The following is a 15449-nucleotide window of genomic DNA, read 5'->3' as shown; positions in this document are numbered from 1 at the left end:
ATGCACAACATACTTTTAGAGAGATTTACATGTATGACCTAAAAAAATGGTTATTCCTTATATGACATATTTTTTTGAACTTATCTCTATGGCTTTGAAACGAACTTTCATTACTTTTACGGCCTTAGCAGGTAACGGTGTTAAGTGGAGGATAGAAAGACTATTTTGCCCTTGGCGTAAAACAGTTGCAGAGTTTTGTTTGTTTGTTATTGTCTGAATTTATTTGCTAAATATTACTCTAAATATACAACAAATAAACAAATACTCTACAATTTTTTTATACCATGGGCAAAAACAGTCTTTTACCTATTGTTAATTGTTGAAAACAAATGAAAGACCATAGAACTAATAAAAGTTTATTTCAGGGTCATAGAGGTAAGTTTAAAAATAAAAATATCATATAAGAAAGAGTCATTTTTTTCAAGGCCATACTGGTAAATTTCTCGTACTTTTATAGCACTCCGAGAAATTGAACATGTTGATCATGAGATTGACTAACTCACCACACGTGCTTTGTCAGCTTGTCCTTATAGGCATTTATTGAAAGAATAGTTCAATTAAACACTAAATGATACTGGAGTTAGTTTTGCTTCGACATTGATTACCTCAACTAACTTCTTTTACTTGCACCAATGGTTCACAAGCGTGCTAATCAAGTTTTCATATTCATCATTACAGTACGGCGAGGCCAAATGAAGTGAACCCTATCCGTCATTTGCATTTGCCGCGGGGACCAATGCCCTCCATTAGAGAGACTGTTCCTTCAAATTTGCACAAAATTCTACTAGTACTTGATAGCTAAATCCAAGGACCACTGGCACGATGGACTAGAGCTCTGGAGACTGGAGTCTAGAGCTGCTGAAAAATACGCAGCATCCTCATCAAAACACAGTACTAATAAATCTGTAGTCGTTTAATCGAATGCTCTTCAGTACTACCTCCTTTAAGCGTACTACTACTTTCATATATACTCGATGGTACTGTTATTCGTTTTCTATTTGTAGCTTTGAAAGAGTAAATCATTGCACTGCGTTTATTTGTTCGCTTTCTATTTATAGGTTTCGTTCCGGCTCACAAGTGTGAGAGATTCAGGTCTTGTTTAGTTCCATTTTTTTTTGAAAAAGTGACACTGTAGCACTTTCGTTTGTATTTGACAAATTTACCCAATCATCTAGGCTTAAAAAAATTGTCTCGTCAATTTCGACCAAACTGTGTAATTAGTTTTTATTTTTGTCTATATTTAATATTCCATACATACGTCTAAAGATTTATATTCCATACATACGTCTAAAGATTTAATGTGATTGGGAATCTAAGAAATTTTACAAAATTTTTTGAGAACTAAACAAGGCCTCAGTGATGTATGGTCCCAACTCCCAACAATGGTTTGCCGGTTGTCTATCATTTTTGTGTTGGAGCATGTCTATCCGAGCCGGAGTCTGTGTCTCAGTATGACAGCTCATGTCTTTTCCTTGATAAAAAAAAGAGAGAAAGGAAACTTTATTTCAAGATATATAGAGTCTGTTTGGTTGAATTTGAAAAAAATACCCAGCCAAAATCATGACAAACCAAAACTTAAACTTGCCAAAATCAAAGCTTATCAAAGTTAGGACAAAAAAAAATATACGCATGCACTCAATTGAGTGTCATGGCATAGTAGCGAGCATTTTTCCTCTTGTGAGATTAAAGAAATTTCTAGTGAGATTTTTGTCATGATTATGGATAGCCAATTTTTTATGAATGTCTTAGTTTTGATTGGATATAAGTTTTGAAACCTAACTAAGTAGCCCATAGTTTTAGTCTTTGCATATAAGTTGTGCACTCGGCCAGGTACATATATGCCCAAATAATAATAATAAATATACAAAAAAAGGAAGAAGAATGAGACTCAATGTACTCTGGGCAACTTAGAATATCATGCTCAACATATAGGTGAAACCGCCTATCAATCTATGATCCAATTATAGAGGAAGCTTCGTGTTTGCATCTATTATTATTTACCCTTATGATGTCATGCACAACAATTTTTTGCATTATGGGTTGAATGGGATCATGTGATGTAATGTAACGTCATGCCCAATAAAGAACGCTTTTAAGATCTATGTTGATCCATTCTTAATGATCTTAGTTGGTTTTGCCATAACCGTGGTGGTTAGCTTAGTTCTATGGATACATCAATATTGTGTGTTCATGTTGCATTTGTTATGTAGGTGTTTACCCAAGGTGTCGTGATAGGGCACGCAGAGGGAATATGCCAAGCTATAGAGTATAGCCACTAGGATACCATGGTTAGGAGTTAGGGCATAGAGTTTGTGTAGCAGAAGCACTGGTGGGTGAGATTATAGGGGAAGGCGTGCTATCTATCTTTCTCTCAACTTAGTGGTATAACAAGTGCAGGAAGGGATTGAAACACAGGAATTCCATAAATATACTTATACTATAGAAGTATAGTAAATTGGGGTAGGGGGGCAATGAGACAAAAAAGATTCTTGAACAACTTGGCTATCAAGAGCTAAACACAAGATATCAAGATCAGACTAAGATACCTGAACATGACGTAAACCAAATGACCCAAAAGAAGCTACTAAAAGCTCATACAAGCACACTTGAAAGCCATGGAAACTAAAGGACGTACAAGATTATCTCACTTGTTGCCTCTCACAATGTTTTGTGGGAAGTATTATCTCTCGAGATTTTGCGAGACACTAAGCACCAGTGCACCACATTTACTATCAAGCATAGAAATCTTCCCCTAGCTTATGGAAAGAAGAGATCCCCATAAGCAAAGATAACAAGATAAGATAAAAAATAAGTTTATCTTATCCAAAGTAAGTGTAGCAAGCGAAAAATAAAATAAGCCTAAGACAAAGGAAGGAAAGTACCCGAAGTCTAACAAGAGAAAAGTAAAGTTATAGAAGAATTTTACAGAACTCCAAAACCTTGACATATAGCTTGACTCGAATCTAACTCCCAATACATGCTAACATATCTCTAAGATACAAATGAAGTGGAATTTCAGAGCTCCAAGTTGTGTGTCTCTTTTCCATGTACGCCACACACCTATTTAGTGTAGGCATATACGAGAAGTGGTGCATCGTAGGTTGGGGTGAGACCTAATGGGCCTTCGATGTGCCAAGCTTTTACTCAAAGTTTCATAGTAACTTTCTTTGTGGTATTTGCATGCTTGGTGAGGAGTAGCATGATGATTGGCATGCAAGTTGAGATCGCTTGGCTCAAGCCTATGTGGCACATCATTTTCCTTCCAATTCACTACCATTGTGACTTGGATGCTTGAGATGCCACACCTAAGGAACTTGTAAGTTAGGTAATCTTAGCTCAAAAGAAGGGTCATTCAATCCATGGTTACACCCTCCGTTCCATTTGAAACTGACTTAAATCCATCGCTTATCTTGTTCTAGCATGAGTTTCGATGTCTCATGTCACCAAGTAAATTTAGCATCGCACACATTTTCCATTTAACACCTCCTTCATAAAACTAGCTTCCAAAAACTTAGCGTTTTCCTTCCCCATTTCCCTACACTTCTCTCCGTGTAGAAGTGGCATGGCGCTGTTTGAACGGCTTCATGATGACAAGATGTTTATGTAGTGCTCTAGAACTTCCACTGTGATGATGTGTATAGAGTTAAGGATGGTCACACTACTATAGTATTTTTAACCGTGGCGGACAAAAACAGTTAACCACGGCGGGCAGAGCAACTGCCTCGGATAAAAGGTCACGATTAATCGTGGCTTTAACCGAGGTGGTTGGCCTAGAAGATTAATCATGGCACTTGTGTTATAGTGATCGCCTCAGTTAACCTATTAACCGAGGCGGTTCATAGGCCAATAGCCCGACCTGGATTAACCGAGGGGGGCCACCATCCCGCCCGCCACCGATGGCCAAAAGAAAAGACCACAGTAAAGATTTTGTGTACTAGTGTCATGAGCTTCGTGTTACATGAGCCCTTTGCGTGTACTAAATACTAATAACAATCTGGACATGGGAAATCGATAAAAAAACAAAGGATATGAGCTCGCTTGAGTAGGAAACAAAATATGTTTTAGTTCTATCATTAGCTATGGATTCGAATCTAAGAGAAATTTTCGATAATGTTTTCTACCTTGAATTTTTCTTGTCTTCTCCGAATGCTAAGGAGAATAAGAGGATCGGGTTAGAAGAAAATTCTATTTTAGAGAAGAGAAAGTGCTTTCTTTAGTTTCTCACTCGTTTGCTTGGTTTTTCGGTAATCATGTGTTTAAGGGATTGTTTGGTTGCTAGTCATGCTTTGTCACACTTCACCTCAGACAAGTGTTTCGTTAGCAACTAACTTTAGGCACGATTCTTTTGGACTTCCACATGACATTAAAATATAATGTGCTAAGATTCCTTTAACCATGATAAAGTGTGGCGACCAATTTGGTAACCATACTTTTTGTGGTTTGTCATGTTTGTCTAAGGTTAGTTGTGATAGACTATGGTTAGAAACGAAACATGTTTGTGTCTCTTCTTTTATCAATGGCTGATATCATGACTTAGACATATTTAAATTGGTCAAATGGAGATGCATTGTTTGATAAGAGCATTTCATTACTTGCAGGTGGTCGGACTCATCACTCACCGTCAATCAAGTCCGTGAGAAAACCAAGTCGGTGCAAGGAGAAGCTCATGAAAGGGGTCACTCGTCCAGCTCGACTAGACATTCTGTTCGTTTGAAATTATCAGCCGAATCTATTAGCTATTTAACAATATTTTTCTCTCATAACAAATTAGGTAATAGTACTTCTGCCATAACTTATTATCTAAATGAACAATTGTTTTAAACTTTTCGATGTTGTGGTGTGCGGTAGCTAAGCTCACCATCTTAGGATTGATCACGTTTGGACTACCGTGATCAGGCAGACATAATTTTCTCCTGTTATTACAACGTCCGGATAATTTTGCTAGCCTAATCTAATGAAGAAAAAAAGAAGAAGGAAGAACATTAACGTGGCACTCGCACGTGCCACGCCGCGTGACAGCAATGGCAGATCGACAGAGAAACCAAAATAAGCTCGGAGCTCGTGAACACAACAAAACGTTTATTCTCCGCCGAAAGGAACAACCATCCCCAAAAGAGGGGCGATCGGCCCGGCCCATCGTCGCACTGGTTCTGTGCATGCTGCGCTGGCTCAGCTGTTGGTGCATGCACAGGCACCGCATGAGGGGCTGGAGCGCGGCGTCCCTTGTCCCCCTGCGGGCTGCGGCCGTGTGCTGTCAACTTGCACTGGCACGCCCGTGAACAAGGCCCCCGCCCGCTCACGGGACGAATACGACCAAACGCGCGCGCCACGCCCCCATCTTCACTCACCTCCCCGCTTCTGTCCACATCCCCTCCTGTAAATCAGCGCCAGCCAGAGCCAGAGCCGCAAGCCCCTCACAGTTGAGACCAGTTCGCCGCCAGGAACCTTAGATAATCTCGTCTTGGCAGGGCCGGCGGCAGGCCGTGCCGCCACGAGACTCCTCGCCGAAACCGCCGGGTCGGGTCGCGCGCGTCAAGGAGAGACCGAGAGATCGCGTTCGCGCGCGGTGGGATCGGAGAGATTTCGTTCTAGAAAATCGAGCTCCCCTGAGGATGGAGCGCGGCAGTTCCTGGCGGCGGCTCACCGTGGTCGTCGGCATCCTTGTCTGCGCGGCCGTCTTCTCGCCGCCCGCCGCCGCGCTCAACATCGGCATCCAGTCCGCCGGCGACGGCGCGGTACGTACACAGGCTAAATTATGTATATATGCTTGGAGTAGCTTTCAGCCTTTTCGCCCTTCCATCATGCTCATGTACACACATGTAATTAAGCAGCACATCGTTGCCCACTAATCTAGCTCCACACTCCCCTTGTTAACTATGCTCTTTGCTTGATTCGCGCGCAGAGCAAGCAGCAGGCGTGCAGCCGCACATGCGAGTCGGACCACTGCACGAGTACGTATTACCATTAACCCGTCGTCTCTCTTCCATGATCTGCACGGTTTATTTCCTCGTAATTGCATCGGTAGCTCACTTAATAAGCGCCCCCCGACATGATCTTCTGCCGCTCACCGGCATTCATACGACGACAGCGGCGCCGTTCCTGCGGTACGGCAAGTACTGCGGCATCCTGTACAGCGGCTGCCCCGGCGAGCAGCCGTGCGACGCGCTGGACGCCTGCTGCATGCACCACGACAACTGCGTCCAGGCAAAGAGTACGTTACCTATCGATCGTCTTCAATTGCTAGCACGAACGTGGGCTGGTCTGACGGCTGCATGCGCGCGTGTTGTATGTATACCATGTATGTGCAGAGGACTACCTGAGCACGTCTTGCAACGAGGCGCTGCTGGAATGCCTGGCGAGGCTGCGGGAGGGCACGTCCACGTTCGACGGGAACAAGTGCATGATCGACGAGGTCATCGACGTGATCTCCGTCGTCATAGAGGCCGCCGTCGTCGCCGGCAGGGTGCTGCACAAGCCGTAGCCGCGCCGCCGCACGAGGCGGGCGTGCGCAGGGAGCACTGCAGCAGGGACATGTAAACAGCAGCCTGAGGATGGTGGGTGGTACATCTTTTTCGTGCTTGGTTTAGGGTGGTGGCGTCCTGGACGGCTGGCCGGGGCCCGGGCTGCGTCGGCTCACATGGCGGCTTGTGTGCGTGCTACTAGCTGGCCAAAGCTCCCAACCTGGCCTAAACTGACGACAAGATATATGGAGATTATTAAAGAAAGCTTGTTTGGTTTTTGAGCATCTCGTGTCCCTATCACTGTATTACCGTATAATATAAAGTATAAAGAAAGTTTTCCTCATGCTGGTTTTGATTTCTTGGACAATCTACACTCTACACACGTGTATAGCTTGCGTTGTTGCAAATGACGAATAATACAGAGTGTGTCCTCTGCAGGATCATGTGATGGGAGAACCTTGATTTAGGATCTTGTACGTGCTGTCCTGCCTGAACGATTTCGTGATCGCGCGATTTGTTTGTTCGTTGCTGAGACTGAGAGGGCATCTGCGCCCACTGAAACGTTTGGCCTCGAGACCCTAGTGATACTATCTCGTAATCGTTGTCCATAGTCCACACATTGCTGTCAAGTCCGTCCTTCGGATCGGATGCATACAAATATTGGAACAAGTAGCGCGTAGCGTCCGTCATATGGTCAAACCCTCATACAGTTCAGCAGACAGCAGTCAGGAATGCCCAAAACTACAAATGTGATGCAGAGCAGAAAACGAAAAGCAGAGCAGCTGCACGCCTGCACCAAAAAGAGCAGGCAGCATCGCATGATCGAATGGAAAGTAAGCTTGTGTGCCTCTCTTAATTTAGTACAATAACTGGACATTTATTGGACGCATTAAAAAAATATGATATGTCAATGACGGCACCACAGTAGCAAGAGTATTTTACAATTTACATGTTTACAGGTGAGACGGAAACAGCATGGCCCAGCTTGATTCCCCCATTTTATTTTGTTGTGCAAAGAAGCGGTCCACAAATCACTTGCTGGGAATCTTTGTTGTTTTACTGCACTACTGGTAACTGGTTTTGCTAAGACACATAAAGCGGCTCAGGGGCCGTTTTCCTCTGTATCCTGATAAAACAAAAGAAATTGTTAGAAAAACGAAGGGAATATAAAAACCAAAGTCAACACTCAATATGCATCAGTGGTGAAGCTCGAGCAGATTGGACGGAGGTGCACTTGCCTTATGGGTTAATAGAGTTGTCTATTAAGGATGGGTCCATATACTTATGGGCCCATTTACAATGCACATGTATAAAGAATACTGGAATTTTAATCGCAATCACTGTTCATATAATCTTGAGCCCCCTTATGTGCATCATTACTGTGGGCATGAGGCGTACATGTTCAGCAATGCATACAAACTAGTAGTTGCCTCGTTTCATAATAATCAGGTGTATCTATATTACTGAAACATTAACCTAATTCTCCCATGTTCTACTGTTACCACTATTATCAATTCACTGAAGAGCAACATTGTCAACTGAAACATCATACTATCATAAGTATGACTAGATCAGCACCTTAATAAGTTGCACAGCAAACCTAATAAGCAAACGGCAACTTTATGCACAAAGTGTGTTATTTTGTTTGTTAATGTGAGTTACCAAGCACTAATATGTTTTGGTTTAGTGAGAAGTGCAAACTATCATATGAACCTACCAATGAGAAAATTATGCAGTTGTCACAAGTTTGATTTCAGAAGAGAAACAGTGCTAGCCACATCCCATTCAAGATTGAAGACAGAATTTATAAGCATTTCTAGTCAATTATGCCAAGACCTTCTAGACGTAAAGGAAAATCAAAACAGTATTGTAAAAGAAGAATACTTCAATAGTGCCATTATGAACTAACCAGTTGTCTTTGGACCATTCACATCCTTCAGTATCAACTACATGTAAGCTCAATGCATGTCTTGACGCTGGAGAAAGGTTCTCAAAACTGCACACAAAAAGCCATAACACTATTAACTTGAAACAGTACAACGCAAGTAGGAAGCATTAGTAATATAAAGGAGGATTCCACCTCTGATGTATAAGATCTCCATGTATAACTACCAAATCACCAGATTTTACTTCCAGGGGCACAAATTCTTTCTGATCATAGGCTGGGGAGGGCCGATCAAAATGTGTACCATTTTCATCTCTGATCATACGCCTCACCAAACCCTCTAATACAAAAAAACACAGAAGTTAAAAGAAAACTTAGACATTCCTTCCTTTCAAGATGTTCTTTGGCATAAAGTAATTGTGTGAAAGAAATACTTTTATGTGATCCTGGAATTGCCCACAGGCAACCATTGTTCATTGTTGCATCTTCAAGTGCAAGCCACAACCCTGTGCATGTTCGAGGTTCCGTGTAAAGGAATGTATTATCCTGGTGCGGCACCACCTCACCACCAATACCTGGTTGCTATAAAAAAACAGTAAGAAATTAAGAAATAATATACAATGTCAGCAAAAAGTAAAGTCTAAAAAATCTACCTTAAAGATGTACATAGATTGAATGACTGCAGGCCTCTTGTAGCCTAAAGAAGAGAACAAGCTTGCAACACTCTCCGAGAAAGAAAACTTTTTGAACACGGGATCAAGTTCATGTAATGCTGCATATCGGGAAAGATGGTGAAGGTAAGATATCTCAAGCCCTCTTGTTCAGGACTGCAGGCCATGCTGGATGCCACTTTTTTTTTGAATGGCTTACATAATACATTCACAACATGGAAGATAATATATATTGTGTAAGGCAGAATCAACCAAACAGGGTAGGTTTAGCAAAAATTGATGGGGATTATAATATAACAACACTTTACAAAACAAATTGAAGCCCATAAATATTTAAGATAGCTAGATTACACAAACTACAAACATCTATAACCATAATAACAAAGATAAGTCTACAGTGGTGCATTTAGAATACACATAACATAATTGGATTAACTGCAGCAAATTTTCTTATTTTTAAGATTATTACCACCAGAAACTCTGAAAGTCATTTAAAAGTGGAATCTCTTTAAAAGTTATAGTTTATCATCTTTGGGTAAAGCCACCGAGGTATAATAACATACTATTAGTACAATACTACAATAACAGAATGTGACGATAAGTTTCTTGTATTTAGTGAAACAGGGTGTTTCCACCACTATTTCCTATTTACTGGCCAAATTAAGTAAGCACATAAGAGGGGAGGGGCCAAGGGGGGCACGATATAGAAAAAATGATTGAGCCCATCATATGAAAGAAAACAAGGTATAAACGCTTTCTAGCTGAATGTGACAGCACCATGCCCATACTTACCATGCCCAACTTTATTAATTGAAAGTTCTTTTGGCTGTTTCAAGCATCCATCATCTCCAAACGCCTTTTCTGTAAGTGAAATAGTGTCAAAGGAAAAAAAAAAGATATGAGGCCCTCAAGCTGTCAAAATATTGTCAACCAGTTGAGCAAAAAAAAAAAGATAAGAAATCTCAGTATCAAGTAAAATTTTTTGCACAGGTACAAAAACACTAAACTAAGTCGGTAGAGTGAAGTAGAGCTATTTTCACATAGTCCAAGGCTCCTAGTTTGTAAAATAGATTGAATAGAGTCGTGACATTGATATTCCTACTAGTCTGAGGGGAACAAATCACGTACCCTCAAAGAAGAAAGAGATATTCTCTGCACTTTTAAAGAAGTAATCATCCTTCAACTGGCGCTGCAACAGAAAACAATATAACAATTATGTTAAATCTGAGTATGCATGATATGCTATTTATAAACCACAAGAGGCTACAAACACAACAAATTTGAAACAAAAAATAGCGCAATGTAAACCAAACATATGTGTAATTCGAACCAAGCAATCGATTTTTCAAATAGATAGATATGTAGGTGCTTCAGCAACAGGGTGTGTATGTGAAGAAGGAAAGGAGCGTAACAAAGGCAGGGATCGAGACTGGCCCAATCGAAGCGGATAGCGTACATGATCCTTGGTGGAGAAGACGGCGGAGTTGGCGCCATCGAACCCAGCTACAAGCTCGGCCATGCGGTCCCGCATCTCCCGCACCTCCTCCGCGCTCGAGAACGAGTCCATCACGAGGTAACCTGGAACCAACCAACGCGATTACGAGTTAGGGTTTCAGCTCGAGACGAGCAGCGACATTCGCCGCCGGTTGCCGCGATACCAGGAGCGCGAGGGCGAAGGAATAGGCCTGAGGGTGGACAAGCGGTCGGCGCTCTCACCATTGGCCTCGAAGAAGCTGAGCTGGTCGGCGCTGAGGCTACTGGCTGGCGGCATAGCGGCGTGAGGAGGCGGAGGCGGAGCCGCGGAGGCGGAGAAGGGTTGACCGGAATAGTGGAGTGAAGGGTACGGAACTTCTTCTCCCGACGCTGCTTGGAGGCGATTCGGTCCTCGGGGCCGTTGGACCCGTTTGTGTGGTAAACGATTAATCCAGATTTTCTTGTAAGGTGCAGTATCAATGACCTACGATTTAGATAATCGAAGTGCTTGAAATTCTAAATTATTATGACAATCGTGAGAGTGAATCACTTTTATGCACCTAGGGTTAAAGCATTTTCAATACATATCCTTCAATCGCCAACCATTTGTGAGCCTTACAACTTTTAGGCCTTGTTTGGAACAAAGGAATCGAAAAAAGAGAAATAGAAAAAAACACAGAAATAAGATAGGTGTAGTGCTAAAACAGAGAAAAGAAAATAACTAGAAAAAGATGTTTGAAACACAGGAATTCATAATGGAGTCATAAAACATGTAAAGGATAAAAACTCATTATCAGTGTTTAATATCATGTTAGTTACATACTTTGCAGGAAATTCTCTTGCATGTGGGGCCAATTGGCCCACAGGCTGGACCCATCCATGGTCGCACACGTATCTTTCAGCGGGACCAAACAACTTTTTCTAGAGCATGTGGGGTCATTTATCTCCTCTCGCTGCCGCTGTTGCTCGCGCAGCCCGCCCAGCATTGCCGCCGGCCAGCCGTCCCTCGTGCAGCCACCCACGACCCCTCTCTCTCACACAACAGCGTTATGCCAGGTCGGCCATAGACCGACGACCATGAGCTCAACGAAGAAGATGGCTAGCTAGTTGAACACTTTGGAAAGGTAAGAAGAGGCATGAAACAGTTTGCTTCTACCAGCTTCTTAAGCTCCACCCACGCGTCCGTCTTGGGCATCCGCGAAAACTTTGGATCAGAGTAGATTTTTTCATTCCTCCGTTTTGTGAAAGGAAGCATTCCTTTCCAGAGGAACGGTAAGGTTGTTTCCTTCGTTCCAAACGGCACATGATGTCACCAAAATGGAGGAACTGCATTCCTTTAAAATTCCTCCAATCCAAACAGGCCCTTACGATAGTCATCTCTCCTTAATGTTCATCTGTGTGTGGCCTCTTACTCTCTTAAGTGCAGGCTGATTGAGCGAGCTTAGAGCATCTCTATTTGATTATCTTTTTTTTTCTTGAAATCTTACAAGGAGGATTTAGAAAATTAAATTAGAAGTAATAGAAGACAGATTGAGAATACCTTATCCCTTTTTTGTATGTCACACACTCTTTTCTCTCTCCTCTCCCTCACTCCTCCCCTCTCTCGGTCTCGATGCTTCTAGGCCACCGAAGGCTCGCCCGTGCGCTGCCTCAATGTGGCGCCCTGGTGGCGTGCTCCCACCCATGCTCTTGCCCACTGTAGCGCCTCAACGACACACTCCCGCTGTCCCGCTCGAAGTTGTCCTCGACGACAGGATGCTCATGTCTGAACCTATGACAATGAGCTCGGATGTCATGAAGAAGAGAAAAGAGGATTGAGGAAAAGGCGTGGCAAGTCCCCTCCATTTAATGGGTAAGGTAATATTTTGAGCGATTTGGCTTCAATCCCCTTTATTGCATGATATAGGGAAAGAGAATGGCTTTAAATCAATGTGTTGAAGTTGCTCTTAGAGAGAAGGGAGGTGTAAGCAAGCATGGAGAGGGGGGATAACAAAAGGAATAATCATCACAGTGGAAGGAACGCAAACTTTGGCTTATGGCACACAAAACACAAGGAGCTAGTAAATATCTTTCATCATTGTGGCCCAAATAATGGACGAAGAATCTAGATGTTTGGTAGGGATCTCTTTTTTTGTCATCAAAATATGATTTTAATTAGAAACAAACAAGCTCAAGGAGGAGAGCACCAGAACTTGAATTAGGGTTTTTATTGTTCATTGAGACTATCGTCCAAGCACACGCTGTTGTGATGTGATTGTCCAAGTATAACAACAAGAAGAATGAGGAGAGGCGCGTGACATGGTGTGTAAGCAATGATGGTAGAGAGGGGAGAGAACACGATAGTGTTTACGTAAGTTTGACCAAATTTATATAGTAGGATAATAATATTTATAATATTAACTAAGTATTGTTAAGTTCTTCATTAATTATATTTTTATAGTATATCTATTTGATGCGATAAAACTTTATATTTTTTTTATAATTTAGATCAAATTTAAGATGCTTTGACTCTTCAAAACTCTTGGAATGCCTTAGAGTACAAATTATAAATCCACCTTCAACCGTCCGGACCTACCACAGCCTTTGTGGCACGCCCACGTAACTGGGCCTTTGTGGCACGCCCATTAGGATCGGATCTGGGCTGGCGTATCCCAAAATGGCTTGTGGTGGCCCAATCAGCGCGTAATTTTCTCGGCCCAAGCGAACAGCTTAGAGTAGTACGCTAAAAACAACCAAATCACCCCCCAAATCGACGCGCGTGAGAAGTAAGCAACCCCCCTGATCCCAAAATCGGCAACCGCCCCGCGAGGGCCGCGGCCACCTCTCCACCGCCTCCGGCCTCCCGCCGCGATCCGCCGAACCCCGCATATAATCCCACCTCATCCGCACTCGCCCCACGACGTCTCGTGCGATCGCCATGGCCGACTGGGCGGGGCTCCACGAGGACCTGCTCGACCTCGTCGTCGTGCGCCTCTCGTCGCTCGACCTCCTCCGCTTCCGCGCCGTCTGCGGCTCCTGGCGCACCGCCACAGCTGCCTTCACCGCCCGCCGCGGCTTCCCGCGCCCCGACCGCCCCTGGCTGCTCCTCCCCACGGATGTCAGCGCCGACCTCGCCCTCGACCGCGGCCGCCTAATCGTGTGCTCCGACCGTGAGGTCTCCGTGGGCACCCTCCCAGCGCGCCTGGGCCGCGTGAACCCGCGCCAGTTCGTTCCCCTCGGCTCCGCGCGCGGGGCGATAGTCGCCGCGGACGACCGTGGCGAGATGCATCTGCTCGACCTCGTTTCCGGCGCGCGCAAGCCGCTCCCAGCCGTTGCCACGCTCCCCCTCGTCGCCCGCGTCGTGGGCCTCCAGGTCCAGCACCTCGGCGGTGGCGTCCTCCCAATCGACGCCGTCATCCAGAAGGCCGTCCCGGTGCCCACCCCCGGCGGCGGCGTCATGGTCCTGGCCATCTACCGGCAGCTGAACCATCGCAACCAGTGGGCTACGGCGCGGCCGGGCGACCACGCGTGGAAGTCCGTGGCGCCGACCAGCATCCCCTCCGTGGTCGACGTGGTCGTCCACCGGGGCCAGCTCTACGCCAACACGAGGTACGGGATGATGTACGTCTTCCCAGAGCTGTACGACCTCAACTCCGCCTTCCCCGAGATCATCCCCTCCGTGACGCGCCGCCCGAACGCGTACGTGGAGCGCAGCTTCCTGGTGGAGTCCCCCCGCGGCGAGCTGATGCAGGTGGAGCTGCTTCGCCCCGTGACGGCCGCTGGAGGGGAAGGCTTCGTGGTGCGCGTGCTGGACGAGTGCGGGGAGACGTGGGAGGACACGGAAGACATCGGCGACGCCGCCGTGCTCGTGGACGCGGCGGGCGCCGTGGCCGCGTCCACCAGGGTGTGCCCCGCGCTGAGGCCCAACACCGTGTACTATGCCGTGGACCTGGAGGGGGAGACGCGGGTGTGGGCGTACAGCCTCGCGGGCAAGCACAAGCGCATCGAGGTCGTGGAGGTGCTGCCGACCGCCGACGGGTACAGGGCGCCGTGCTTCTGGTTCGCGCCGGTGTACTCGCAGCGGCAGCCGTGACTCGTGTGATGCAACCAAATCCGTTTGCTTGCTGCATTGGCATTGTGTCGGTACTGGACCACGTAATGTGGTGATTCGTTTATGAGTTCGTTGCAGCTTGCATCTGTCTGTTAGCGAGAATGGCGTTGAATTGATCACGATCGAGCACGCTACTCTTGCTTTTGTGTTATCATCAGGTTTCCTCGCCATTGATTTCCATGTGACAGTATATTGCAGACTGCATCTGTATATGCAATATTGCATACTTGTTTTGTATATACGTGTGTTTTTACGTTATTATTATGATTTGTCAGCATGAATTCAGTTTCCTCCTAACGTTCCATCAATTTGGTGCCCTCCTAATATGTTAGTCACATTGTGTACAATTTAATTTCAGCATGACTAAAGATAATTTTGTACCATGCTGGACGGGGCCTTTGAAGTACTTCTGAAACTTAATGTTGTTCATCAGTTTGCTGAATAAGCCCTGTTGGGTATGATCTGACTTCAGTTGCTGAAGATATGCTCTAGCTACCGGGGATCAGAATTAGAGTAAGGAGTGGTTAACGATGACGAGGTGGGCCGTGAGCCCCCATGGAGGATGGAGCTTCATCTCGTCAGCGAGCAAAGGTGGGGGAAGGCGGCAAGCTCATGATCTTGCAGCCCTGATCTCAGTTTGGGAGGAATTGCTGCTGTGGCTGTGTAAGCAGAGGGAACTAGCCTGGGTGGTTGTGGCCTGATTGCTAGCCATTTTGATGTTGCAGCTAGGCGCCTTTGCCATTAGGACTGGGCTGTTCAGATCAGCGGCTACTATGTTCACATTGTTCTTGTTCGAAGTAGCTGTGCGGTACAGGTTTATGTGCGACCCTGGGATAAGATTGACAGATTTGTCACACCTGTACGTGAGC

General features: G+C 45.0%; 3 protein-coding genes across 3 annotated transcripts; 2 read left to right on the top strand and 1 right to left on the bottom strand.

Annotated features, from left to right (window-relative positions):
* LOC8062928 (phospholipase A2 homolog 3) lies at window positions 5254–6828 on the top strand. Its single transcript, XM_002466548.2, has 4 exons — window positions 5254–5735; window positions 5903–5951; window positions 6089–6211; window positions 6309–6828. Exons 1-4 carry the CDS (start codon window positions 5613–5615, stop codon window positions 6479–6481), a joined length of 468 nt encoding a protein of 155 aa, XP_002466593.1. The 5' UTR covers window positions 5254–5612; the 3' UTR covers window positions 6482–6828.
* Window positions 7289–10923, bottom strand: LOC8063400 (phytanoyl-CoA dioxygenase 1). Its single transcript, XM_002463973.2, has 9 exons — window positions 10734–10923; window positions 10474–10595; window positions 10146–10206; window positions 9810–9878; window positions 9000–9118; window positions 8781–8928; window positions 8542–8686; window positions 8371–8457; window positions 7289–7587 (listed from the first exon to the last, which is right to left on the bottom strand). The coding sequence occupies exons 1-9, from the start codon at window positions 10786–10788 to the stop codon at window positions 7545–7547; spliced, it is 849 nt and encodes a 282-aa protein (XP_002464018.1). The 5' UTR covers window positions 10789–10923; the 3' UTR covers window positions 7289–7544.
* On the top strand, window positions 12987–14865 carry LOC8062927. The gene has a single exon (XM_002466547.2). It carries the CDS (start codon window positions 13408–13410, stop codon window positions 14560–14562), a length of 1155 nt encoding a protein of 384 aa, XP_002466592.1. The 5' UTR covers window positions 12987–13407; the 3' UTR covers window positions 14563–14865.

This window comes from Sorghum bicolor, chromosome 1, assembly GCF_000003195.3.
Source record: "Sorghum bicolor cultivar BTx623 chromosome 1, Sorghum_bicolor_NCBIv3, whole genome shotgun sequence".
In the NCBI taxonomy this organism is placed as follows: domain Eukaryota; kingdom Viridiplantae; phylum Streptophyta; class Magnoliopsida; order Poales; family Poaceae; genus Sorghum; species Sorghum bicolor.
Note: the sequence above shows the minus strand (reverse complement) of the source record. Positions and strands in the feature narration are given on the sequence as shown.

Coding starts and splice junctions, on each gene's coding strand:
- LOC8062927 (XM_002466547.2), top strand. CDS start 13,408: ATGGCCGACTGGGCGGGGCTCCACGAGGACCTGCTCGACCTCGTCGTC.
- LOC8063400 (XM_002463973.2), bottom strand. CDS start 10,788: ATGCCGCCAGCCAGTAGCCTCAGCGCCGACCAGCTCAGCTTCTTCGAG. Junction 10,207..10,473: donor TCTTCTCCACCAAGGATCAT/GTACGCTATCCG, acceptor TTTCTGTTGCAG/CGCCAGTTGAAGGATGATTA. Junction 7,588..8,370: donor GAATGGTCCAAAGACAACTG/GTTAGTTCATAA, acceptor TTGTTTTATCAG/GATACAGAGGAAAACGGCCC.
- LOC8062928 (XM_002466548.2), top strand. CDS start 5,613: ATGGAGCGCGGCAGTTCCTGGCGGCGGCTCACCGTGGTCGTCGGCATC. Junction 5,736..5,902: donor AGTCCGCCGGCGACGGCGCG/GTACGTACACAG, acceptor ATTCGCGCGCAG/AGCAAGCAGCAGGCGTGCAG. Junction 6,212..6,308: donor CAACTGCGTCCAGGCAAAGA/GTACGTTACCTA, acceptor ATGTATGTGCAG/AGGACTACCTGAGCACGTCT.